This window comes from Somniosus microcephalus, chromosome 29 (assembly GCF_052327205.1).
Source record: "Somniosus microcephalus isolate GS21.2 chromosome 29, FLI_Smic_1.0, whole genome shotgun sequence".
NCBI classification, from domain to species: domain Eukaryota; kingdom Metazoa; phylum Chordata; class Chondrichthyes; order Squaliformes; family Somniosidae; genus Somniosus; species Somniosus microcephalus.
The window spans coordinates 35311759-35339609 of NC_141015.1; the positions used below are offsets into that span (position 1 = coordinate 35311759).

At 48.1% G+C, this 27851-nt stretch overlaps 1 protein-coding gene and 1 long non-coding RNA gene across 2 annotated transcripts in view; one reads left to right on the forward strand and one right to left on the reverse strand.

Annotated features, from left to right (window-relative positions):
- The window catches only part of LOC147098634 (uncharacterized), a 679602-nt gene that overhangs the window by 100410 nt on the left and 551341 nt on the right, over positions 1–27851 (forward strand). The window lies entirely within an intron of this gene.
- ndst2a (N-deacetylase/N-sulfotransferase (heparan glucosaminyl) 2a) overlaps positions 1–27851 on the reverse strand; it is a 172383-nt gene that overhangs the window by 57892 nt on the left and 86640 nt on the right. Inside the window, exons 4-6 of the mRNA XM_085970595.1 lie at positions 25436–25590; positions 14524–14709; positions 10541–10669 (exon numbers count right to left, since the gene is read on the reverse strand). Of these exons, the coding sequence (XP_085826721.1) occupies positions 10541–10669; positions 14524–14709; positions 25436–25590 (470 nt within the window). The remainder of the gene's footprint in view (positions 1–10540; positions 10670–14523; positions 14710–25435; positions 25591–27851) is intronic.

Sequence of the window (27851 nt, forward strand, 5' to 3'; positions counted from 1 at the left end):
AAGTGGACTCGTGGCAGATTATTATCTGAACGGCAATAGATTGGGAGAAGGGGAAGTGCAACGAGACCTGGGTGTCCTTGTGCACCAGTCGCTGAAGGTAAGCATGCAGGTGCAGCAGGCAGTTAAGAAGGCAAATGGTATGTTGGCCTTCGTAGCGAGAGGCTTTGAGTACAGGAAGAGGGATGTCTTGCTGCAGTTGTACAGGGCCTTGGTGAGACCACATCTTGAGTATTGTGTGCAGTTTTGGTCGCCTTATCTGAGGAAGGATGTTCTTGCCATGGAGGGAGTGCAGCGAAGATTCACCAGACTGATACCTGGGATGGCAGGAATGACGTATGAAGAGAGATTGGCTCGATTGGGCATATACTGGCTGGAGTTTAGAAGAATGAGAGGGGATCTCATTGAAACTTATAAAATTCTAACAGGACTAGACAGACTAGATGCAGGAAGGATGTTCCCGATGGCGGGGGAGTCCAGAACCAGTGGTCACAGTCTAAGGATAAGGGGTAAGCCATTTAGGACAGAGATGAGGAGGAATTTCTTCACCCAGAGAATGGTGAACCTGTGGAATTCTCTACCACAGAAAGCAGCTGAGGCCAATTCATTAAATATATTCAAGAAGGAGTTGGATATATTTCTTAAGGCTAAAGGGATCAAGGGATCTGGGGAGAAAGCAGGGACAGGGTACTGAGTTTGGATGATCAGCCATGATCTCATTGAATGGTGGAGCGGGCTCGAGGGGCCGAATGGCCGACTCCTGCTCCTATCTTCTATGTTTCTATGTGGCATATGGCCGTAAGTGGATGGACGCGCAAAGGTACAAACCTTTCCAAATCTGATTGAATGCACACATCCAACTATATTACGTTCGAATGAAGTGCTTAATGTTAGGACCAGCCTCTGCCCTCAGAAACTGCTGCATGGTTCCTGCAACAGTCGGGAAGCTTGCCCCGTCGGAATCAATGGCGGATTTCACATCAAATTTGGCAGAATCTTGTGCGGCAATAATTTATTTTAGAATCAGAGGAAAGAACAAATTCGCTAACTACAGCCAACAGAAACTATGGGGACCAGACGGAGTGTGGAATATGACAGGAGCTCCACTGGTAAGGGTATTTTATGCTAACCCAAAAGTCTGGTTGGTGGAGGTTCGTCCCATCATTTACACCTCATTCAAAATGTCACGTCAGCTTCAAACGATGAAGATGCACAGCTATTTCTATTATTATTATACGTAACATGAAGGCTGTTCCAAGGCGGCTGAGGTTGGCTCAGTTGGCAGCGCTCTCCTCTCTCAAGTCAGAAGGTTGTGGGTTCAAGTCCCACTCCAGAGGCTTGAATGCACAAGTCAGGAGTGTGATGGAATACTCTCCACTTGCCTGGATGAGTGCAGCTCCAACAACACTCAAGAAGCTCGACACCATCCAGGACAAAGCAGCCCGCTTGATCGGCACCCCATCCACCACCTGAAACATTCACTCCCTCCACCACCGGCGCACCGTGGCTGCAGTGTGTACCATCTACAAGATGCACTGCAGCAACTCGCCAAGGCTTCTTCGGCAGCACCTCCCAAACCCGTGACCTCTTCCACCTAGAAGGACAAGGGCAGCAGGCGCATGGGAACACCACCACCTGCAAGTTCCCCTCCAGGTCACACACCATCCTGACTTGTAAGTATATCGTTGTTCCTTCATCGTCGCTGGGTCAAAATCCTGGAATTCCCTCCCTAACAGCACTGTGGGAGCACCTTCACCACACGGACTGCAGCGGTTCGAGAAGGCTCCTTCTCAAGGGCAATTAGGGATGGGCAATAAATGCTGGCCTTGCCAGCGACGCCCGCATCCCATAAACGAATTAAAAAAAAATCTAAGATGGCACTTCAGTGCAGTACTGAGGGAGTGCTCCATTGTCAGGGGAGCTATCCTATGGGTTAAACTGAGGTCCCACCTCCTTGTTCTGCATAGTTAAGATGGCAATGTTTTCTCAGTGTCCTGGACAATATGCTTCCCTCACACAATGCCATCAAAAAATTTAATTCAGTGCTCATTTATCTCACTGAAGTTTGTGGGATCTTGTTGTGCGCAGAATAGCTACTGTGTTTGTGGTACAAGTGGTAGAAATTCAGCTGGGCTTCTTTTTTTGGGCCTCATTAATGCAGTCAGCGCTCACCCCAATCCGGGAGGCCCAAAATTGGGACTCGGGCCTTATTAACATTATATGCGCGAGCTGCCGGTGCTGACAATGGTGGTGGGGGCGGAGAAGGGAGGGGAGGTGAAGGTTTCTTGCCTCCTCAGGAAGGTTTACGTTAAAATTTAAACTAAAAAAAAACCTCGCCTTTCGTTGGCTGAATAATCCTGAGTGGAGGCCAGGACCCAGGAGCGAGGCCGGGACCCAGGAGCGAGGCTGAGACCCAGGAGCGAGGCTGGGACCCAGGAGCGAGGCCGGGACCCAGGAGCGAGGTTGAGACCCAGGAGCGAGGCTGGGACCCAGGAGCGAGGCCGGGACCCAGGAGCGAGGCTGAGACCCAGGAGCGAGGCTGGGACCCAGGAGCGAGGCCGAGACCCAGGAGCGAGGCCGGGACCCAGGAGCGAGGCCGGGACCCAGGAGCGAGGTCAAGGCCCAGGGAAGGTGCGGCACGGGCCAACAGTGAGGTCGGGAGGACCACAATGCACCCTACGAAACCCAGGCAGAGAGGACCTGCGGGAAGGAGGGAGGAGGACAGTAGCAGTATATTTGTGTGTGTGTGCTAAGCCAATGTAGCAGAGCCTGGTCTCCAATCATCTTGGATCCCCTTGCCATTGGACCAGGACCTTGCTCCAGGTAGCTGATGTGCAACGGCCACCCCACGTTAAAAGAATTCACGCACAGGCATCTTCCACCCTTTAAAATGAAGTTTGAGACCTGGAACGTCAGGACCCTCATGGACAGCCCCAACAGTGACAGAGACTGTAGGTCGCGCACTGGACTTATCAATCACCTAAGAACTCATTTTTAATGTGGAAGCAAGTCATCCTCGGCCCCGAGGGACTGCCTAAGAAGGAGAAGAATCCTGAGTGGGGAAGGCCCAGCACCTGTTCCGCTCATTCCTAAACAAATTTTACAGAGGGGTCCTTCTACAGGAGTTAGGCCCCTAATTAAGATATGCAGGGGTGGGGGGGCTATTGCCTGCTTTAGGCAGCCAGGGACACCTAAAAAAAAATAGGCCTGACAAATCTAGCAGTGGCACAAACACACATGCAGACCGGAGGGGATCCCGATGCCATATTTGTCAGCGTTGCGGCTGTTTTACGCAGGCACAACGAATGCTAAATTCTACCCCATAACAATCACCGTATTTCAAAATAATTCTATCCGCACGAAGCACTGCGAGACGTACGACGAGGTGTACTTGAGTGCAAATCCTTTGTTACTGAACCTCAGATCACACCGCAGAACTGTAATGTACTGTAATTTCTCTGGGAAGCACGTCGTTGTTAAGGCGATAAATCTGCCTGTATCCGCCTTAACAAAAAAAAAGTCAAGCATGTGCCATAATGAGCCTCTCATTTCTCAGAAGCAACCTATGGAAGCAACTGAGCAGCAAAAATTGTCTTTATCTTTCGTTGAATTGCTCGCCACTTTTATTTAAGCGCACGTTAATTAAAGCGAGTGAGAGAGAATGTTGCCATCAGTCACAATCCCCACATTGTTCGACATCAAGCTTGAAGACGATGCAAACTTACCAGAGACTAGACCTCCCAATGGAAAGAGTTTATGCAGAAGGATCCATTAAATGCTTCTAAAAAGATGGACTCAGGCCAACATTCCATCAGCAAGATATACCATCATTACTTTCTCTGCTTGACTGAGATCTTGATGGTGACACATTGGGAGCTGAGGGCAATGAATTTATCATAGAAGCTTTTATATACAGAATATTATGGATACCCGAGAGTGATTACAAGGCACGAGTATAATCAAGGGACTTTAAAGAAAAATTGAACCTTGAAATATAAGAAAATGCTGGGGATGTACCACTGCTCAGTTGTGACGGGCAGTTCCACCGTAAACATTTTTCTTTTAGAAGGTGACTGACCTGCTGTCTATTCCCAACATTCCCTGTTTTTCGTGCAGTACATAATCAAGGGATTTGGACGACATCAAAGCACGACAGTGAGGTCCAATCTATTATTTCAACACTCACGGTGCGGTCTCCTCTACACTGGGGAGACCAAACGCAGATTGGGTGAACTCTTCGCTGGACACCTCCGTTCAGTCCGCAAGCATGACCCCGAGCTTCCGGTCGCTTGCCGCTTGAACTCTCTGTCACACTCCCACTCTGACCTCTCTGTCTTCAGCCTCCTACACGGCTCCAATGAAGCTCAAGGAACAGCACCTCATCTTTTGATTAAGCACTTAACAAACTTCAGGACTCAACATTGAGTTCAACAATTTCAGATCATGACCACTGGTCCCATTTTTTCGGACAGCAGGTACTGGTGGTGCATAGAAACATAGAAGATAGAAGCAGGAGTAGGCCATTCGGCCCCTCGAACCTGTTCCGCCATTTAATGAGATCATGGCTGATCATCCAAATTCAGTACCCTGTCCCTGCTTTCTCCCCATATCCCTTTATCCTTAAGAAATATATCTAACTCCATCTTGAATATATTTAATGAATTGGCCTCCACTGCCTTCTGTGGTAGAGAATTCCACAGGTTCACCACTCTCTGGGTGAAGAAATTCATTCTCATCTCTGTCCTAAATGGCTTACCCCTTATCCTTAGACTGTGACCCCTGGTTCTGGACTCCCCCACCATCGGGAACATCCTTCCTGCATCTAGTCTGTCTAGTCCTGTTAGAATTTTATAAGTTTCAATGAGATCCCCTCTCATTCTTCTAAACTCAAGCGAATATAAGCCTAATCGACCCAATCTCTCCTCGTACGTCATTCCTGCCATCCCAGGTATCAGTCTGGTGAATTTTTGCTGCACTCTCTCCATGGCAAGAACATCCTTCCTCAGATAAGGTGACCAAAACTGCACTCAATACTCAAGGTGTGGTCTCACCAAGGCCCTGTACAATCGCAGCAAGACACCCTTGCTCCTGTACTCGAATCCTCTCGCTATGAAGTCCAACATGCCACTTGCCTTCTTAACCGCCTGCTGCACCTGCATGCTTACCTTCAGTGACTGGTGCACAAGGACACCCAGGTCTCATTGCACTTCCCCTTCTCCCAATCTATTGCCGTTCAGATAATAATCTGTCTTCCTGTTTTTGACACCAAAGTGGATAACCTCGCATTTATCCACATTATACTGCATCTGCCATGCATCTGCCCAATCACCCAACCTGTCCAAATCATACTGGAGTTTCTCTGCATCCTCCTCACAGCACACACGCCCACCCAGCTTTGTGTCATCTGCAAAATTGGAGATATTACATCTAGTTCCCTCGTCCAGATCATTAATATATATTGTGAATAGCTGGGGTCCAAGGACCGATCCCTGCGGTACCCCACTAGTCACTGCCTGCCACTCGGAAAAGGACCCGTTGATTCTGCTGTTGCCATTTACACCTCCTCTAGACCCATCTTTTGTCTCGTTACTTGTCCCATTACCATCTCCTTTTGCCTCGCTCCATCATCCCTTTTGTCATTTAATCTCTCCTGCCTTCCATCCCATCACAGACCTTCCCTTTTGTTCTTTCCTCCCCCCTTTCCCTGCCCCTGCACTTGCTTAAAACCTGTTGCATCTCTAACCTTTTCCAGTTCTGACGAAAGGTCACCGACCTGAAACGTTAACTCTGTTTCCCTCTCCACAGTTGCTGCCTGACCTGCTGAGTGTTTCCAGCATTTTCTGTTTATATCTCAGATTTGATGACTGCTTTGAACGGACTTCCTGGTACCTTTAAAAGGTGGAATGTGCTGGTTGATCTCCCTAGGCATTGAACGTGGGGAATGGTGCCCGAGTATGGTCTCAGGTGAAGTGGGGTTAGAGGTCAGGGGATAACTATAGCAGGACAGGCAGACTTCAGATTTTTTTTAATAGGCCATGGAGCTAAACTGAAGGAATTGAGCTGGTTGGAGTGTTGAGAGTTTCTCTACAGTAGAGACTGAGGACCTGGGCAATGTTAAACCGAGAGGCTATAATGGCCTGGAATTTGCGGTCAGCGTTGAAGTGGCGGCGATTGCCGCTGACCTCAAAGAAAGCTGCCCGCAAAGACCTCGTGATCTCTGTGGCGAAAACTTTAGGTTTCTCGATGTTAAATTGATTGTAGCGCTGTCAAAAGGGGAATTCCCCCAGCGCGATGCAGCAGTGACATCATCAAGCTGTCTAAGCAGCCAATCAAATTGAAGAATTCTCACAGGCAACAAACCAGGAAATAAAAAACACTGATTATCTGCACCTTTCAATTTTTTGTAATTTTTTTTTTTAAACAGAGAGCGAAATAAAGATTGGGACATGCACATGGGGTTAAGGTGCAAGCTGAAATATCATAAACAAACTTAAAAAAAAAATTATTTTAAAAATCTAGTAATTTTCTATCATAATGGAGAAATTTGACATTCCGCAAATATAAAATTCATTTTTCAGAGCCAGAACGGTTGTTAGGCAGTCAATATGCTGTTAAAACCCCAGTTACATCGATTCCAACAAGGCTTAGCTTTTAATGGGGTAATTAAAGCGGAAAAGCTTAAGTTTTTAATCAGTTCGACTGATTACCGGCTATGGGGAGCTCCAGAGTGCAGCCTGTGGTGGAGCAGAGAATGACTGACTGGAACGTCAGGATTTCCGCGTTTAGATGCGCATGCGGTCAGTTTCAGAGGGGCAGTGGCGGCGAACGCAGCCAGTTTCGCTGTCATTACCTCCGCAAATTCTCGGCCAGTACCACTACTGGCGGGAAGGTGTCATTACAGCACGACAAGTTTACATAGCAATTGCCTTAATAAGCATGGACACAGGAAGTCATAATGCTGACCAATGTGACAAAAGCATGGCAGCAGAAAGTAAGGTTTCATAGGCTGGAAGATTTTTAATACGTTATACAATTATGCATAGACACAAGTTAATGAAACAGTCGTACAGTGCTAGTTTTAGCTGGCTTGTGTTTCCACTTTACAGTCTCCAGTGCAGATACCAAATGCCAGAGCACTCCCTTTCATTGATAACACAAGCATGATGCAACTAACTTGTTTATCTGAGAAAGATTTGGGCAGATTTAGTGCCGGAACATTGCACGCATCATAAATTACAAGCAGATCTTCTGTGGCGTGGCTCGTGGTAAGTTGGATGACACGCTGCCTTACAATAACAGGAGATGGGCGGGTCACATCGTCCACAAGCCCGATACGAGACTCCCAAAACAAGCGCTCTACTCGGAGCTCCGACACGGCAAGAGAGCCCCAGGTGGGCAGAGGAAACGCTTCAAGGACACCCTCAAAGCCTCCTTGAAAAAGCGCAACATCCCCACCGACACCTGGGAATCCCTAGCCCGAGACCGCACAAAGTGGAGGAGAAGCATCCGGGAAGGCGCTGAACACCTGGAGTCTTTTCACCGGGAGCAAGCGGAAGCCAAGCGCAAACAGCGGAAGGAGCGCACGTCAACCCAAGCACCTCACCCACCCGCCCCTTCAACCACCGTCTGCCCCACCTGTGACAGAGACTGTAGGTCCCGCATTGGACTCTTCAGTCACCTGCGAACTCATTTTTAATGTGGAAGCAAGTCATCCTCGGTTCCGAGGGGCTGCCTAAGAAGAAGAAGAATGCGCCATGTACTATTCTGCTGCTAAAGCGCAACAGTCTCAAACATGGCCTGCCCTTTAAAGTGACCAAAAGTCTGATTGGTGCAAACACTCCGAGACCCATTACAGGTTAATTGCTGTTGCTGAGGGAAGTTTGCAGATTGCCAAGTGATTGTAAATGTCAGGCTCCAGGTCAATCTACAAACAATTCATCTCTCATTGACCCTAATTGCCTGAAATTAATACTTTACTTCCGGTTTAAAAAAAAAATACTTTTACACTTTGGAGTGACAGGCTCTCTCAAACTTTTATATCCACTCGTGGCTTTTCCATGGCATTTGCTTACAGCAACTGGGTTTGATGCTCCGTTTTACGAAGGGCAATAAAAGTGTTGTGCTCTGCAATGCACAATGTATTATTCTTCTATGTTGCAGCTGCGCCCGTCGATGGTCACAAAGGACAATTGGTAAGGGAACAGAGTTTTGAATCAATCCAGTTCAGTTGTTGTTTGATCAGGGAACTTTAGCAGATAGGAATGTGTTTTGTCAGTTTTAGGCTGCAGAGCAGAAGCAACCGGCATTTTAAGAAAACGTTTGCATCTGTAACGAAATGTCACATCTGCTCCCTGATGCTGAGCTGCAGCAATTGCTCACACTTTTTCTTTTTCCCCCAAACTCACTCAGCAGATTGAAGTGTGCGAGATCGATTCCTGGATGAGACGACTGCCTTGCGAGGAGAGATCGAGTAGAATGGGGGCCTATAACTTCTTTAGAAAAACGAGAGGTGATCTTGTTGAAACGTATGTAAGATTCTGAGGGGGGGATTGACAGGGTAGGTGCCGAGAGATTGTTTCCCCCCCTGGCTGGAGAGTCTAGAACTGGCGGGGGGGGGGGGGGGGTCACAGTCTCAAGATAAGGGGTCAGCCATATTGGACTGAGATGAGGAGGAATTTCTTCACTCAGGGTTGTGAATCTTAGACCAACAACAACTTGCATTTATATAGCGCCTTTAACGTAGTAAAATGTCCCAAGGCGCTTCACAGGAGCCTTATCAGACAAAATTTGATTAATAAATAAGTGTTCAAAGAAAATGAAAGGATACTGCTGGGGGGTTGGCTACCCTACTGACTATGCAGCATGAAGGACAGAAATTACCTCTCTGAGATGAGAGGGTTGTCCTATGAGGAGAGATTGAGTAGATTGGGCCGATACTCTCTGGAGTTTAGAAGAATGAGAGGCGATCTCATTGAAACATATAAGATCCTGAGGGGGATTGACAGGGTAGATGCTGAGAGGTTGTTTCCCCCTGGCTGGGGAGTCTAGAACTAGGGGGCATAGTCTCAAGATAAGAGGTTGGCCATTTAGGACTGAGATGAGGAGGAATTTCTTCACTCAGGGTTGTGAATCTTTGGAATTCTCTACCCCAGAGGGCTGTGGATGCTGAGTCTTTGATTATATTCAAGGCCGAGATCGATACATTTTGGCCACTAGGGGAATCAAGGGATATGGGGAGAAGGCGGGAAAGTGGAGTTGAGATTGAAGATCAGCCATGATCTTATTGAATGGCGGAGCAGGCTCGAGGGGCCCTGTGGCCTACTCCTGCTCCTAATTCTTATGTCCTTAAAGTATTCACGAACTGCGATTTATGAGATCCAGAATGCAGAGTGCTTTACAATGCCGTCCTTCTCACGTACACTCTTCCTTGGCCAATGCCGCACCTGTAACCGGGCACAACCAGCTTCAGGAGAGCACGAGACTGTGTCCCCTCAAGTCCCCTTAATCAACCTGTTTATTCCACCTTACCGCACAAACCTCCTGCTCTCCCATGCACTGTTGCTCTTCAACACATGCAGGCGGATAGTCTGCAGATAGATCGTGGTGGACATTTCTTTCTGTCAGAGCTACTGGACTGGGGTGCGAGACAGCTGCACTGTGCCAGCACTGCACACGACTACAATTAATGATGACAGGAGGCTACTCACAATGTGTCTCTCCCATTCCCTGAACAAGGAGCCAAGAGAACCAGACCTTTGGGTGCTTATTTGGACGGGGGGTTGGCATTGCTTTAGATTCTATTCACAAAAGATTCTGGCTGGGCTTCTGTGGGGAATGTGCCGTTAACAGGGACTTCAGCCCGTACCGGTGCGACGGGTTTAAAAGAAAGACTTGCATTTCTATAGCGCCTTTCATGACCACCGGACGTCTCAAAGCGCTTTACAGCCAATGAAGTACTTTTGGAGTGCAGTCACTGTTGTAATGTAGGAAACGTGGCAATCAAATTGCGCACAGCAAGCCCCCACAAACAGCAATGTGATAATGACCAGATAAACTGTTTTAGTGATGTTGATTGAGGGATAAATATTGGCCAAGGACACTGGGGCAAACTCCCCTGCTCTTCTTCGAAATAGTGCCATAGGATCTTTTACGTCCACCTGAGAGCAGACGGGGCTTCAGTTTATCGTCTCATCAGAAAGACGGCACCTCCGACAGTGCGGCACTCCCTCAGCACTGCACTGGGAGTGTCAGCCTAGATTTTTGTGCTCAAGTCCCTGGAGTGGGACTTGAACCCACAACCTTCTGGCTCAGAGACGAGGGTGCTACCCACTGAGCCACAGCTGACACTAATCCATTGTGAGAGGGGTGTTCTTTGCTCTCTGTCTGTAACAGTTCAAAAAAAATCACAGATATTAAAGTGACTGGGTGCCCTTATTAGTTCGTTCTAGCTGGATCTCACTGCTGTGAGAGTGGAAATGCACTGCCCCATATTCCTACAATAATCAGGTTATTATTCAGACAAATAGCTTTAAATCTCACTTACCGGATTAAGTAGCACCGTAAGAAAGAGCTCTCCACCCCGAATACTTTTGTCCAACTCCTTGGATCCTCCTGGATATTCATTATAAAAGATAGTATGTGTGAACAGCCCACAGGTTTGGCGTGGCAGAACCTGTTTGATATGAAGAGACAGAGGGAGATGAAAGATTCACCAGGCTTTTGTCAACACAATCAACTTCGATCCGTTTCTGTATATAGAAATTTGTTCCGGCAGATTGTCCATTGCACAAGGCAGCACTAAACTTCTAACACATTTTCAGTAATGGAATCCATTGACTTGAAACAGTTTGAAGTGCTTGGGCAGATCGCTGGAATACAGGTTACTTGTTTCTTAACTGCTTTCAGCTTCACTCCACAAGAACACGGTGTAAGATCACAAACCAGCCCATGCACTAACATTAAAGTTTATTCGAAAATAATCGCAAAATCTTCTAACAACGTTGAAAGGCTCCCAACACTCTGGCAGCATTATCCGTAACCGGCAAAAACAGTAGAGATTAAAAACCTTTGCCAGACATTTTACTTATTCACACTGTATGTTCTGGGATGGCAGGAATGACATATGAGGAGAGATTGGGTCGATTGGGCTTATACTCGCTGGAGTTTAGAAGAGTGAGAGGGGATCAAACTTATAAAATTCTAACAGGACTGGACAGACTAGATGCAGGAAGGATGTTCCCGATGGTCGGGGAGTCCAGAACCAGGGGTCACAGTCTAAGGATAAGGGGTAAGCCATTTACGACTGAGATGAGGAGGAATTTCTTCACCCAGAGTGGTGAACCTGTGGAATTCTCTACCACACAAGGCAGTTGAGGCCAATTCATTAAATATATTCAAGAAGGAGTTAGATATATTTCTTAAGGCTAAAGGGATCCAGGGATATGGGGAGAAAGCAGGGACAGGGTACTGAATTTGGATGATCAGCCATGGTCTCATTGAATGGCGGAGCAGGCTCGAGGGGCCGAATGGCCTACTCCTGCTCCTATCTTCTATGTTTCTACAGAAAGTGGTGTGTATTCTGTAAGGTACAGCTGCTATTTATTATATCTCAGCACGGAAGGAGGCCATTCAGCCCATCGTGTCTGTGCCGGCTCTTTGAAAGAGCTCTCCAATTGGCCCCACTCCCCCTTGCTCTTTCCCCATAGTCCTGCAAATGTTTTCCCTTCAAGTATTTATCCAATTTCCCTTTTGAAGGTTATTATTGAATCTGCTTCCACCGCCCTTTCAGGCAGCGCGTTCCAGATCATAACAACTCGCTGAGTATAAAAAGATGTTCCCTCATGTCGCCTCTGGTTCTTTTGCCAATCACCTTTAAATATAACAAACTATTGACGAAGTTATTTTACATACGCTACAGATTGCATAACCTGTTCACTGAAGGTGCTGCTGTGTTCGGTGCACAAATTCAAAACGTTTACACGCGATTTTAATTATGAATTAATAAACCTGATGTCTCCATTGCGACCGCTGCTTTTCAGTAAATTAGTAATTGACTTTTTTCCCCCCAAACAAATGGCACTCTCTGGTGCCAACTAACATGTTTTGCTATCAACAGTTCAGAACAGAATTTAAAGTTGCCCAGTGGCAGAGTGCATTGTTTCTTTAACAAGCCGTATCAAGGAGCGACTCGGCTGTCCGTGTCCCAACTCGCACCAAGTCCCGTTCGCCTATCTCCCCTGTGCTCGCTGACCTACATTGGCTCCCGGTTAAGCAACGCCTCGATTTCAAAATTCTCATCCTTGTTTTCAAATCCCTCCATGGCCTCGCCCCCTCCCTATCTCTGTAATCTCCTCCAGCCCCACAACCCTCCCGAGATATCTGCGCTCCTCTAATTCTGCCCTCTTGAGCATCCCTGATTATAATCGCTCAACCATTGGTGGCCGTGCCTTCAGTTGCCTGGGCCCTAAGCTCTGGAATTCATTGCCTAAACCGCTCCGCCTCGCTACCTCTCTCTCCTGCTTTAAGATGCTCCTTAAAACCTACCTCTTTGACCAAGCTTTTGGTCACCTGCCTTAATTTCTCCTTATGTGGCTCGGTGTCAAATTTTTTGTCTTAAAATACGCCTGTGCAGCGCCATGGGACGTTTTACTACGTTAAAGGTGCTATATAAATACAAGTTGTTGTTGTTGTTGACAGGAAGTAGGCCGAGAGCTGTGATTACTCAAACACTGTTGGCAGCTCTGCTTGGATACGCACTTTCCTCAAGATGTTGGGGGAGGGGAGGGGAGTGAGGGAGTGAAATCAAAAGATAAAACACCCTCAACTATCCCCACACATCTCCCAACAGGTTGGCCACGAAACAGCAAATGGAAGAGGACTGGGGACATTAGAAAGAGGAGGAGGCCATTCAGCCCCTTGAGCCTGTTCCGCCTCATTTAGATCATGGCTGATCTGTATCACAACGCCATTTACCCGCCTTGGTTCCGTTACCCTTAATACCCTTGACTAACAAAGATCTATCAATCTCAGTCTTGCAAATTCCAATTGACCCCCAGCCTCAACAGCTTTTTGGGGGAGAGAGTTCCAGATTTTCACCACCCTTTGTGTGAAGAAGTGCTTCCTGACATCACCCCTGAACGGCCTGGCTCTAATTTTAAGGTTATCCCCACTTATTCTGGGCTCCCCCACCAGAAGAAAAGGTTTCTCTCGGCCTATTCCTATCAAAACCTTTGATCATTGTAAACACCTCAATTAAATCACCCTCGATCTTCTATACTCAAGGGATTACAAGCCTAGTCTATGCAACTTGGCCTCATAATTTAACCCCGGTATCATTATGGTGAATCTGCACTGCACCCCCTCCAAGGCCCCACTGTGTTACCAGCTTGGTGGGAGAAGACAACGGCAGAGAAATCCAGAGGGTCACGAGTACCAGTTGCCCTCTGCTCCTCATCCAAGCGCCTGTTCTTCAGGTGCGATCCGAGACAGCCACTATGGGGGGGGGGGGAATCACAGCTGAGCCTGGCCCTGCCCCCACCCAAGATGCAAACATGTGACCTGTCCAAAAGTCATTACTCAACAGCATCCCCGGATGATTTTCCTCCATTAGTAGTCCCAGGAGAGGGGAAACTGAAGGCCAATCTGTCGTGCTTCCCAATGCTGCCACCCCAAGCTGAGAACAGCTACCTCAGCCCAGAACAGTGTTTGAACCTGGGACCTCTAGAAAGTGTCAGCCGTGGCTCAGTGGGTAGCTGCCTCTGAATCAGAAGGTTGTGGGTTCAAGTCCCACTCCAGAGACTCAATCACGTAATCCAGGCCGACACTCCTGGTGTGGAACTGAGGGAGTGCCGCACTGTCGGAGATGCCGTCTTTCTGATGAGACGTTAAACCCAGGCCCCGTCTGCAATGTTCCCTGTAAATTGTTTTTTTTTTGGGTGCGCGGTCCCTTTAATGGGCTGCGCGGCCCATTCAAATTTTTGCGCACGCGCGGTTATTTCCATTGAGCAGCCGGTAAGTGGCCTGCGCGGGACCTCCAGACCGCCGCGCAATTTATCGGGAACGTTGCTCGCCTGCTCTCTCAGGTGGACGTAAAAGATCCCATGGCCACTATTTCGAAGAAGAGCAGGGGAGTTCTCCCCGGTGTCCTGAGGCCAATATTTATCCCTCAACCAACATCGCTAAAACAGATTATCTGGTCATTATCACATTGCTGTTTGTGGGAGCTTGCTGTGCGCAAATTGACCGCCACCTTTCCTACATTACAACGGTGACTACACTTCAAAAAATACTTCATTGGCTGTAAAGCGTTTATCGGACATCTTGAGGTCGCTTATATAAATTTCTTTCCTGGTCTGTACAGTCTTGGGGAGAGCAGTCCCAACTTGCCCCACTGGGGGGAAGCTGGGCTTTATGACTCGCAGCTGCGGTGAGGGAGAGAGAGTTTTACAAGTCAGTGTGATCTGTGGCTGGGTGACTCACCACATTAAGCAGACCACAAATCACCGGGCCCTGAGATTAGCCACTCACCATGATGCCGTTGTGGATGAACCCCCTGCGATGTCGGGCGGGTTTTAAATGGGGATACTCCTCTGTGCTCGTGACTCTGATCCCCCAGATGGATTTCCAGGCTTCATACAGCTGCGTGTGAACTGGGTACACCCCCGAGTGATGCGGTGCCACTGCATAACCCATGTCGGTCGGGATTCCATGGTCCTGTAAGAGTTCGGAACTCTGGTTAGAAAAGGTTATTCTGAAAAAAAAATACTTCAGCAAGCACAGCCCTCGAAACATCATCTGATGGAACCTGCCTGATGATCGTTCCGCAGATCTCAACGCAATACAAATCAGGCGGGTTCTATAACAAGAGAAGGTTAAGGGGAGATTTAATAGAGGCGTTCAAAATTACGAGGGGTTTTGATAGAGTAGATCGGGAGAAACTGTTTCCTCTGGCAGGAGTGTCAGTAACCAGAAGACACGGATTTAAAATAATTTGTCAAAAGAACCTGAGGGGGAGGAGGAGGAGAATTTTTTTTAATTTTTTTTTTTAAATTTTTTTTTTTTTTAAACACAGCATTCAAAAGAAATTTGGATAAATACTTGTAAAGGAGAAATTTGCAGGGCTACGAGGAACGAGCAGGGGGAGTGGGACTAATTGGACAGCTCTCAGAGAGCCAGAATGGGAATGATGGGCCGAACGGCCTCCTTCTGTGCTGTATGGTTCTATGAACTAGATTATCACCCAGGTTATGGAGACAAAATTCAACCCGGCGATTTCTTCACATCAGTCACAGAACAATCCAATTTTTTTTTTTTTTTTTAAAGGAAAAATTCACCCACGGCGTAACGTTACATCTCAACGTTTCAGACATTATGAATCGTGTTGAGGGGTGGCAAAGGCTATGTTGGCAAATGGACAGCCAGTTCATCTATTTTTGCTGGCGTTGGTTGAGGGAGGAGTGTGGGCCCAGGTCTTCAACCATTGGATCTTCAACATCAACCCGAACAGGCAGACAGGGCTTTGGTTTAATAATCCACCTGAAGTTAGTGCAGTGCTCTGTCAGTACTGCTCTGGAGTGCCAGCCTAGATTAGGCGCTCATGTCTCCGTGGAGTGGGGCGTCATAACATAGTCACTCTCTGTACGTTACCTCTATGCAAGTCAGCCCACAATACCCTACTCTGCGTAGGTGCTGGCTTTCATTGGGCGCTTGACAGGTACCTTCCCTCACCCCCAGATAGTTTTCCTCCGTACCTCAGACAACCTGGCAACACTTGTGGTGCTCACCGTCCAGTCGAAGATTGAGCACAGGGGTCAGTTGAGGCTGGGATTGAGGGTCTTCCCGTTGTGCGACCAACGTTCCCGTTGCCAACCCACCCACAGTGGTTACATTTGAGCAGTGACATGAATCTTGTCATTCATGTGGAAATGACCCCCGCCTGATTCCTCACCCCGTCCGACTTTCGGACTGCCGTTTCCGCGCGCGCCCCGCTTCAGTCCCGGCCGCCGCTGGCGGGACTGGTCGTCGGAGCACTAACAAGCAATTATCTGCTTGTTGAAGTGGATTTTCCCGTGCCGTTGCGACTTTGGGGCTTTCCCCACCTGAAACCCGCCTGCGGGGAACCCCGCTGCTGAGAGCTGGCGTGAAAACAGCTGGCTTGCTTGCTTGCAGCAGCAGGTCGCTGAGGGCTGAAGAGATTTAAAGAGGCAGCATTTGCAGGCTGCAGGACCTTGTTGATCAAGGCTTGGGGGAACTTTTTGAAGCCTTAGGAGCAGCTGCAGAAAGTTAGAGCCTCACACACTTCTCCAGTGTGAGCTCCTGGGAAGCCCCTCTCACCACCCTAACTCAGCGTCCCCTCAACAGAGGCATCTGCCAGAAGCATGGGAGGCCTTTGGGACGTTCCCTTCCTGGCATTAGAGGATCTCCAACAACAGAGGCGGCAGCAGCAGAACCAGGAACAGCAGGATGAGCACCAGGAGCACCAGGCTGCTGCTCACTCACCTGAAGCTGCACAGGCCAGAAGGGGCCAGCGCTTGGAAGTGGCTTGAGAGCACCTTGCTGCACTTTAGGGGGCCAGTGGGACCCGTTTCTGCACTGGCAGTCCTACTCAGAAGGACTTCCATGAAGATCTGGTTTCTCTGTTCAACAGATGGCCAACGCTCCTCAAGAGATGTCATTCTCTTATGAGCACTCACCATGTTTTCCGTACCCTGGCGAGTTATCTCCTGCATGGAGGTTGCCAACCTTTCCATGGTGATGCGTTCATGCGCCAATGACTCCACAAAGGCTTTGCTCATGGTCGCTATGGACTCCTCCATTTGCTCAGCACTCGCAGCGACCCTGGAGACAAAACCTGCCAGAGACTCCTGCATCTGTGCATGGAGATCCATCACCTCTTCTCTTGCGGATGGACCCAGAGGCAGAGGGTCGTCATGCAGCACAGCTGAGCTGAGCTGGCAGAGTCCTGCGCCCTCCGACGAGGACTCTCTACTGCTGTCCCTGTCTCCAGAATCTGCTGAGGCTCACTTGTGAGCTGTGAAACACCAGGTGACAACACTACTCTATGTCCCGAAGGTTCCCCCGAGGTGTGAGTGTCTGCGCTGGTGCTGGGTGCGCTTACTTCTGCTGATGCTGCGCCCTCAGGGGTTGGAGCTTCCTCTGAGGAGTCTGGCTGCACAGCCTCTTCCTCCTCCACAGTGAGGACGGGGGCTCTGGATGGTACTGTGGGGGAGTAAAGGAAGGAGTTAGAGATGTAATGCCAAGGTTCTTCTGGTGACTCCCAGCGAGTTGGCATCTGCTGACACCTGCATCCATGCAGCATTGGTCTCAGTGGGAGGCCTCTTCCTCCCTGACCTAGGGAAGAAAACCTCCCTGTGGGCCCTAACCCCATCCAATAATGCCTGCAGTGAAGCCTTGTCGAATTTGAAGGCAGCTCGGCCTCTGCCGCTGGCAGCAGCTGGTGCAGGCTCCTCTGCCATTGTGCAAGAGTGGTTGAGAAGCCAGCAGAGGTGGAGAAGCTTGCTGGACACTTTGAAAGCACCACGAATGATGACATCATAGTGTGGGGATTTCTGACTCGAATTGGACAATTAGCAAGGCTTCCCACATGCTGGGAATTAATTGGCCACTTGAGGGAAAATTGCGTGGAGCTGGCTAACACTTTTTTGTGTGTCAGAAACCCCACATTCGTCATTTCAATTCACCGCCCCATTCCCACTCGGACCTCACCGTCTGCGGCCTCTTGCATTGTTTCACGGAAGCTCACCGTAAACTCGAGGAACAGCACCTCATCTTCCAATTAGGCACTTTACAGCCTTCCGGACTCAATATCGAGTTCAACAAATTCAGATCATAAACTCGGCCCCTATTATATTTTTATATTTTTTATCCACGCTTTTGGTTTGTGCCTTTTCCTTTTTTCTCTCTCCCACATGGCAGCTGTCTCTCCCTCTGCCAGCGCATTTCACACTTCATCTAGAGCCATTGTCTGTTCTTTACCTGTCCTATTACCATCTCGTCTCACCTTGAATATCTCTTAATGTCTCTTCTTTCATCCCCTCCCCCATTTCCCAGCCCCCAAACTGGCCTTTTGTTTCATTTCCTGCCTTTTCTCTCAGTTCTGTAGAAGGGTTTCGACCCAAAACATCGACTCTGTTTCTCTCTCCACGGATGTTGCCTGGCCTGCTGAGTTTTTCCAGCGTTTTCTGTTGACACTGAAGTTATCCTCAATAAACAGTCAAGCCCAGTCACATAATAGAGCTGTCGGGAAATCAGGAAAAGCCAGCTCTCCTTATTCAGCTGGGGGTAGCCTGGGTTGGGGAGGATCATCCTATCAAGGCTTGAGCTGCTGCACTGACTGATAATGGGGCTCCTGGAGGAACCATGGGGGAAAGGTCCATTATAAATGAGCGATCTCTGATAACAGACGCGGTAACAGGAGCCGACTCCAGTGTCCGTTTGCTAGCGGACAGACTTCTCTTTGTGTGGCCCCGAGAGAGCAACCGTGGCCACGTCACAGCTCAATGTTTCTGACACAGCGATGCACTGCCATTTCACTTGGCCAAATAAATTCTGATGCATTCCCATTACCCCGGCCTACTTGAGCGATTAAAGGCAAATTACCAGTCATTGCAATGCGGCACACAGTGATTTCAACTCAAAAAAAGCATGAATAAAACACGAGCAGTCCACAGCGCTCTCCAGCAGTGATTAAGCATTTCGCAAGGTCTGTCAAACTCATCTGCCGCCGGAAGGGAGGCCTCACCCTGCTTTCCTGTCCTAATCCCTCCCTACAAGTGTCAGCAGCGTTCATTAGGGGTAAATAAAAACAGAAAATGCCGGAGAAACTCAGCTGGCTCAGGCAGCATCTGTGAAGAGAGAAACAAGAGTTAACGTTTCAGGTCGATGACCCTTCGTCAGAACTGGAAAAAAAGCAGGAAATGGAACAGATTTTTAAGCAAGTGAAGAGGCTGGAAAAGGGGGGAGGGGATGAAAGAACAAAAGGGAAGGTCTGTGATAGGATAGAAGGCAGGAGAGGTTAAGAGACATTAAGAGATATTCAAGGCGAGAGGAGATGGTAATGGGACAGGTTAAGAAACAAAGGATGGCTCTAGATGAAGTGTAAATCTGTTCCATTTCCAGCTTTTTCCAGTTCTGACGAAAGGTCATCGACCTGAAACGTTAACTCTGTTTCTCTCTTCACAGATGCTGCCCTGGCCTGCTAAGTTTCTCCAGCATTTTCTGTTTTTATTTCAGATTTCCAGCATCCGCAGTACTTTCTTTTTGTGTTCGTTAGGGGTGCCTGGATGACGAAAGGACTTTGTGTCAGGGCTGGTATCTACGATGCAGGACTGAAGATGCGAGTTGCGTCTTCACTGTCAGGCCTAGGAGTACAGCCTCGCAATGTTGGCCCATATATCTCTGGAGGCCAATGCTATTTCATTGTTTCTAACCCCGAGATGTCTGCAGATATTTGAGTTGTGGTATTAGTATGCATTGATGCTCTTCCCAGAAACTGTGCAGAATAATCTAAATCCAAGGCCATTTCAAATCGCACAACCGCAGAGGTTTGCTTGACCTCCTGATACAAAGACCCCTTGCTGCAACAAAACCTTTAGGCAAGAAGTTTAGTTCTGATAATGAATGTTCTGAAGGACCTTACCCTTATTCTGTTATCAGAGAGAATGAAGAGGGACTAATTGAGTTGGAGATCTCTGTCCCATTTTACTTGGAGAAGGCCTGGGGTCTTAATGAGCATCATGGTCCTGAAATCACACTGGGATACTGGCCTATGAACCCTGAACATATTCATCTGAAATCCCTCTATAATTGTTTAAAATAAATGGGTTCACTAAAACAACTTGCATCTATATAGCGCCTTTTAGCGTAGTAAAATGTCCCAAGGCACTTCACAGGAGTGATTATCAGACACAATTTGACACCGAGCCACATAAGGAGATATTGGGACACGTCTTGGTCAAAGAGATAGGTTTTAAGGAGCGTCTTTAAAGAAGGAGAGCGAGGTAGAGAGGCGGAGAGGTTTAGGGAGGGAATTCCAGAGCTTAGGGTCCCAGGCAGCTGAAGGCATGGCCGCCAATGGCGGAGCGCTGAAAATCTGGGATGCGCAAGAGGCCAGAATTGGAGCAGCGAAGAGATCCCGGGGGGGGTTGTGGGGCTGGAGGAGTTTACAGAGATAGGGAGGGGCGAGGCCATGGAGGGATTTGAAAATAAGGATGAGAATCTTAAAATCAAGGTGTTGCCGGACTGGGAGCCAATGTAGGTCATGAAGTACAGGGCTAGAGAGAGGAATTTCACACCAACCACCTAAGTGTTCATACGCCTGTGGTCCACAGTGTGATTTCAGGCCGTGTGGATATACACTGACAGGACCTCAGAAGGATTGGTCTTCAGAGCTCAATCAAAATAGAGGATGGGGTCTTCAGGTCAGGATGCTTCTAAACTGGTTAGAACCCTTGAACTAATGTTCTCCAGGCTGCTGACAAATAGGGTTGCCAACTCTGGTTGGGTGTATTCCAGGAGGTTCCATCACATGACCTCCCTCCTCCAACTGCTCCGCCCCCACGATTCCACCATTGGTCGCCCAATACGTCAATCCTCACCCTTCGCTCCCCGATTGGACGATTCTTGTCTGTTTGCCAAACAGCCTTTCCACCCACCTCCAATATTTATATGATTAATCATTAAAAGTGTTCAAGGAAGACTTTTTTTTCCTCCTCGGTGCTTCTATGATTTTTTCTCCCGGGTTTTTACTCACGGCAATGTCCTGGAGATTAATTCCAGGAGTCTCCAGGGCAACCCTGGAGGATTGGCAACCCTCGTGCCAAATTGAGAAAGTAGTTGCTGGTCAGAAATGTCCCAGGAATATCAGAGGGTGCTTATCCAATCCAAGCATCTGGACTGGCTCATCCTACCTTTTGGGAGGAATCCAGGATTTGGCCTGGAATAGTAAACTTTTTAAGGTTGAAGGAAAGTCTTTGCAAGGGAACAGGTTGGCGTTGGCATTCGTGAAAGGGGAATTTTCTTCATTCACACGAGGTTTGGTTGGATATTTCCCACCTTCCTTCACAGCAAAACTATTGTGGGCTTGTGTGTGCAGTAGAGCAAAGGAAAAACCGGATTAACATAAGAACTAGGAGCAGGAGTCGGCCATTCGGCCCCTCGAGCCTGCTCCGCCATTCAATAAGATCATGGCTGATCATCGACCTCATCTCCACTTTTCCGCTCGATCTCCATATTCCTTGATTCCCTTAATATCCAAAAATCTATCGATCTCTGTCTTGAATATACTCAACGACTGAGCCTCCACAGCCCTCTGGGGTAGAGAATTCCAAAGATTCACCACCCTCTGAGTGAAGAAATTTCACCGCATCTCAGTCCTAAATGGCCGACCCCTTATTCTGAGACTGTGACCCCTGGTTCTAGACTCCCCAGCCAGGGGGAAACACCCTCCTAGCATCTACCCTGTCAAGCCCTGTAAGAATTTTGTATGTGTTAAAATCGTAAAAACATTCTGATTATCTCACGAAGGAAATCCCCATTCTCATCTGTGGCCACAAGCTGATCCACGGAAGCTCTGAAACAAGCAACCTAGGTACCAGCCTGAGCTGAGGGCAGACACAACTGCATTGGGTTTTTCTTCGGCCTATCAAAAACAGAATTCAATATCGTAAACTATTATTTTCTAATCACTTTTATCTCCTCTCTTGCTCGGCTGCGGTGCAGCTCCACATAGAATCTTACAGCACAGAAGGAGGCCATTCAGCCCATCGTGCCTGTGCCAGCTCTTTGAAAGAGCTCTCCAATTAGTTCGACTCCTCCCTGCCCTTTCCTCATAGCCCTGCAATTTTTTTTCCTCTTCAAGTATTTATCCAATTCCCTTTTGAAAGTTACTATTGAATCCGCTTCCACCGCCCTTTCAGGCAGCGCGTTCCAGATCACAACAACTCGCCGCGTAAAAAATAAAATTCTCCTCACCTCCCCCTCTGGTTCTTTTGCCAATTGCCTGCTTGTACATTGTCTAAGTGGGCTGCATTCATCAGTGAGCCTCGCCGGTCTGCAGGCTATTGAACCATGAGGGGAAGCACAGGAATCCCCGAGGGGCCTGAAGTCCACACATGCGGACTTGCACAGCGTCAGCCGGGGCTCAGTGGGTAGCACCCTCGCCTCCGAGTCAGAAGGTTGTGGGTTCAAGTCCCACTCCAGAAACTTGAGCACATGAAGCTAGGCTGACACTCCCAGTGCAGTGCTGAGGGAGTGCCACACTGTCGGAGGTGCCGTCTTTTGGATGAGACGTTAAACTGAGGCCCCGTCTGCTCTCTCAGGTGGATGTCAAAAAATCCTGCGGCACTTTTTCGAAGACGAGCAGGGGAGTTCTCCCCGGTGTCCTGGCTCTTTCAAAGAGCCGGCACAGGCACGATGGGCCGAATGGCCTCCTTCTGTGCTGTACGATTCCTTTACTTATCCCTTAACCAACATAACAAAAACAGATTATCTGGTCATTATCATATTGCTGTTTGTGGGACCTTGCTGTGCGCAAATTGGCTGCCGCGTTTCCCACTTTACAACAGTGATTACACTTCAAAAAGTACTTAATTGGCTGTAAAGCGCTTTGAGGCGTCAGGTGGCTGTGAAAGGCGCTATATAAAGGCAAGTCTTTCTTTCAGCCGAGTTGGTGAGGTGAACCGGAGGGGTGGTCAGGAGCAGATACCCTGGGGAATTTTCCCAATGTGACCAAAGGACCGTTGAGACTAGCTAACTCGACAGAGATGAGGGGTTGAAGAGACAACATTTCTAGTTTCTTTGAGCCTCCTATACACTGGGTAAACCCAAACAGCCATCTGGGGAAGCCATTAAATCGTCTTGAAACGATGTTTTAAATGTTTATTCTGCTATAAAAGTTTTTTTAAAAACCAGATATGTCTTCCAAAAAACCTAAGAATGCAGGTTATGCTGCAAAATAATTCAGGGCCAATTAACTAGACTTGTTTTTGTAAAAAAAAAAAATTCCTATTCTATATGGAGCCACGGTATAAATCATCGGTTTCTGATTCCAGTTGCTAGCCGCTCACCTCTTCCTAGGTTTTTGCTTTAACAGGACTTTGTGAGTCACTCAGCCTGCTGACTAGCTCAATCCACTGCCCGTCTGCACTGGACGCTTTCCAGAAAATGCCCCAAAGGATCAGATTGGCAGTCACTTGTCATTTAAAAAAATATATATATATAATTCCACGCTGTTGCCCTTGAAGATCTGCTGTCAAAGAGGCAAAATTCTACCGGAAAATCACCCGCGCTCGAAGCACCTTTGAACTAGCTGGGGCTGTGCTTGCTCATGTCGCTTTTTTTTGTTTCATCGCCTGCACTCACTGCTGTTCCAGCCAGAAAACGTCAGCAATTCGGTGAATACAAAATAACGAAGACATTTTCACAATGCTTTTCCTTTTCAATAAAAGTCGAAGCTAGCCACGGGCAAATTATAGCGACTACAAATTAATGCAGATTCATTTCCAGAAATCCTCTTTAGTCATTCATGCGGCTATTTTGCGTCGCCGTTTGAGGAGGCTCTTGTTTCACACCCGCGGCATCCTAGCAAAATTCGCCAGCTTTTGTTTTTCCTTTCCGGGGCTGAAAGATTTAAATCGGAGATGAGGAGGAATTTCTTCTCTCTGAGGGTGGTGAATCTTTGGAATTCTCTGCCCCAGAGAGCTGTGGAGGCCGAGTCAGTGAATATATTCAAGGTGGAGATAGACAGATATTGGAGCAACAGGGGAGTCGAGGGTTATGGGGAGCGGGCGGGAAAGTGGAGTTGAGGCCAAGATCAGATCAGCCATGATCTTATTGAATGGCGGAGCAGGCTCGAGGGGCCGAATGGCCGACTCCTGCTCCTATTTCTTATGTTCTTAGGACAGGTTGCACAGACTGGGCTTGTATTCCCAGGAGTTTAGAAGATTAAGGGGCGATCTAATTGAGGTGTGTAAGATGATTTAAGGAGTTGATAGGGTTAGATAGAGAGAAACTATTTTCTCTGGTGGGCAGAGTCCAGAACAAGGGTGCATAACCTTAAAATTGGAGCCAGGCCATTCAGGGGTGATGTCAGGAAGCACTTCTTCACACAAAGGGTGGTGGAAATCTGGAACACCCTCCCCCAAAAAGCTGTTGAGGCTGGAGGGGTCATTTGAAAATTTCAAAATTGAGATTGATAGATTTCTGTTGGACTAGGGTATTAAGGGTTACGGAACCAAGGCGGGTAAATGAAGTTGAGGTACACATCAGCCATGATCCAACTGAATGGTGGAACAGGCTCGAGGGGCTGAATGGCCTCCTCCTGTTCTGAATGTTGCTATGTTTACCAAATTAAGTTTGTGTGGATTGGGTTGGGGAATGGAGCAGCTGATCAATTTAAGGGTCTGGTGTTAAACACTGTTCAGTTCAGGCTTAATTTGGATCGGGTGTAAAGCTCCCTCTACTCAGCCCCAACAATGTAGGGCAGAGAGTGCACTCCGTCTAGGGGTGGGATTCTGGGCTATACAGATGGAGGCACTGGGATCTGGGACAGAATCCAGCTCCGGCCACTGCTCAACGCACACGACATTCTGCCCAAGGTGTTGGAGGAGGTGGGGAGGCAGATGTTTCACCTGCCCACCTTTCCGGTTTGGGGGCATATCTGAGGGACAGACACGTTCTGGGTACCCTGGCAATCCGACCAGATACGTCTCCGAAAGGCCCAGCAGTACCTACATTTGCTGAGAGCAGGTCCCTCAGAGATCTCTGCACTCCTCTTCTGCCTCAGAGAGGTAGGAGAAGAGATTTACCAGAATGGTACCAGGGGATGAGGGACTTCAGTTATGTGGAGAAACTGGAGAAGCTGGGGTTGTTCTCCTTACAGCACAGAAGGTTAAGAGGAGATTTGATAAAGGCGTTCAAAATCATGAATGCTTTTGATAAGAATAACTAAGGAGAATCTGTTTCCAGTGGCAGGAGGGTCGGTAACCAGAGGGCACAGATTTAAGGTGACTGGCAAAAGAACCAGAGGCGACATGAGGAAACATTTTTTTACGCAGTGACTTGTTGTGATCTGGAATGTGCTGCCTGAAAGGGCGGTAGAAGCAGATTCAATAGTAATATTCAAAAGGAAATTGGATAAATACTTGAAGGGAAAAAAGTAACAGGGCTACGGGGGAAAGAGCAGGGGAAGTGGGACTAATTGGAGAGCTCTTTCAAAGAGCCGGCACAGGCACGATGGGACGAATGGCCTCCTTCTGTGCTGTATGATTCTGTGAATTTAAACATTTTTATTGTACCCATCATACTGGGTTAAAGCATTGGGCAGGTTTGGTGAATCCCACGATTTGTAGAATGGGCAATGAAAAGCTGGCTTCACAAAAGGTCTTCACTGCAGTTTCCAGATCCCAAGCTCATGACATACCAGCGCAAACTGCTTGTTCAGTTTCATCTGCTCGGCTAACACCGTCTCGTTGTGGAACAGATGTGGTTGCATGTGACTCCACATGTGGGGAAACCACCAGAACTCGTTCCGGTGCTTCAGCAGCATGTCGTCACCTTCATCTTCCTCGTTGGCTCCTGGAAAAAAACATTTGAGAGAGGGAGTGATGTAAGAAAACTACTCGACACTTGGTCTAAGCGTTAAACAAAGCTTTAATCAACTGTTTTACAACATGGAGGTCTAGTTGTGTCCTTCACTAGTTCCTGTTAAGAATGTCCTGCGCAAGCTGGGCCCGTGCCCGAGTATTTATACTCTCCCTGGGCAGCGCCACCCGCAGGCTGCTCAGTATTATTTCATAAGTCTTTCTTTCATGAATGACTGATTCATGTCAGGGAAGAGCTTTAGCAGAGTGACTACATGTGTCTGATGAAACCAGTGAGTCAAAATAGGCAATGGCCCCCAACGAACTGACCCACAATCTGTTTAAAATCAAGTTAGCACAGAAAGGTTTTTTCCAAAAGAAGCACTAGCATTGAAGAGGACCATCTCCAAAACTGGTCATTTGAGTTCAGTTGGCCTGATTGTTACAAGACACTGAACCAGGGGGGAGATGAGGAGAATTTTTCTTTTTAAAAAAAAATTTGTTCTTGGAACGTGGGCATCGCCGGCAAAGCCAGCATTTATTGCCCATCCCTGATTGCCCCTTGAGAAGGGGGTGGTGAGCCGCCTTCTTGAACCGCTGCAGTCCTGTGTGGTGAAGGTGCTCCCACAGTGCTGTTAGGGAGGGAGTTCCAGGATTTTGACCCAGTGACGATGAAGGATTGGCCGATACACTTCTAAGTCAGGATGGGGTGTGACTTGGAGGGGAACTTGGAGGTGGTGGTGTTCCCGTGTGCCTGCTGCCCTTGTCCTTCTAGGTGGAAGAGGTCGCGGGTTTGGGAGCCGCGACCTCTACCACCTAAACCCAGCGAGTTATGACGATCTGGAACGCACTACCTGAAAGGGCGGTGGATGCAGATTCAACAGTGACTTTCAAAAGGGAATTGGATAAATACTTGAAAAGGAAAAGCGGGCGAGTGGAACTAATTGGAGAGCTCTTTCAAAGAACCAGCACAGCCACGGTGGGCCGAATGGCCTTCTTCTGTGCTGTATGATTCTAGTTACAATGAAAGCAATGGCCAATCAACAGTTTGGCAGGCAAGTCATCGTAGGTAATTCTCATGCAAGGAAATATGCAAGAGAAAAAGACAAAAGATCTTTTCAAAAAGTTTAAAACAGGCACTCGAGAGGACTCCTTCTTTGAGGAGGACTGATGTGGTAGCCATCAACATTTCTGTATAAACCACAGACGTGCCCCTGAATGTCTCGTTTGGTGAAGACAGTGCGAACCTCAGCTGCACAAGCCAGCAAGGTCGGGGGTTCAACCCCCAGTCTGTGCTAAGGTAGCTGCTCTCAGTAGAGGTGCTATCAATTGACGTCAGCATAACTGGGCATAGTTTCAGAGGAAAAATAAAATTCAGCCCGAGTGAGATCCCATGCTATTTTGACTGCTCCTGATCGTAATCCAGCAATCCCTGCTGGACAAGAGCACTTCAGGAAAAAGATTGGGCTGGGCACAGAGATTAACTCGCTCGCCTGCAGCCACTGTCTAGATTCACATACAGAGAAGCAACTTGGGCAAGTTGTCAAAGTGTTACCAGCGCCCAAAGAACTGCATCCCAGAACGAGTCAAGGGAGAGGATGAGAGGAGAAAAGGGAAAGAATTAGAATGAAAAAAAGTATGAATAGAAAGAACTTGCATCTATAAGGGGGTCTTTCAAGTCCTCAGGACATCCCAAAGCACTCCACAGCCAAAAAAGTACTTTGGAAGTGCAGTCAGTGTTGTTTTGTAGTCAAACATGACAGCCAATTTGCGCACAGTAAGGTCCCACACACAGCAATGAGATGAACGATAAGGTAACCCGGTGTTGGTTGACGGATGTATGTTGGCCAGGGCGTCTGGAGAACTCCCTGCTCTTCAGAAGACAAAACAGCAATGGGATCTTTTATATTCACCCACACGGGCAGACGGGAAAGACCTTTGCTTAACGACTCGCCTGAGAGACGGCACCTCTGACAGTGCAGCACTCCCTCGGTACTGCACTGGGGTGTCAGCCTAGATCATCTGCTCAAGTCCTGCAGCGGGATTTGAACCTTCTGACTCAGAGTGCTACCACTGAGCCAAGCTGACACAATTTATGCAAATTTAACCATGGGCTAAAATTGTACTCTGGTCTAAAGCTTCAAACATCTCTGGATATGGATTGAGTGACAGGGGTCGGGGGGGGGGGGGGGAGGGGGGGTTTGTGGAATCGCGTACTTGATCCAACGTTTCCTCTTAAAAGAATATGGTTTGTAA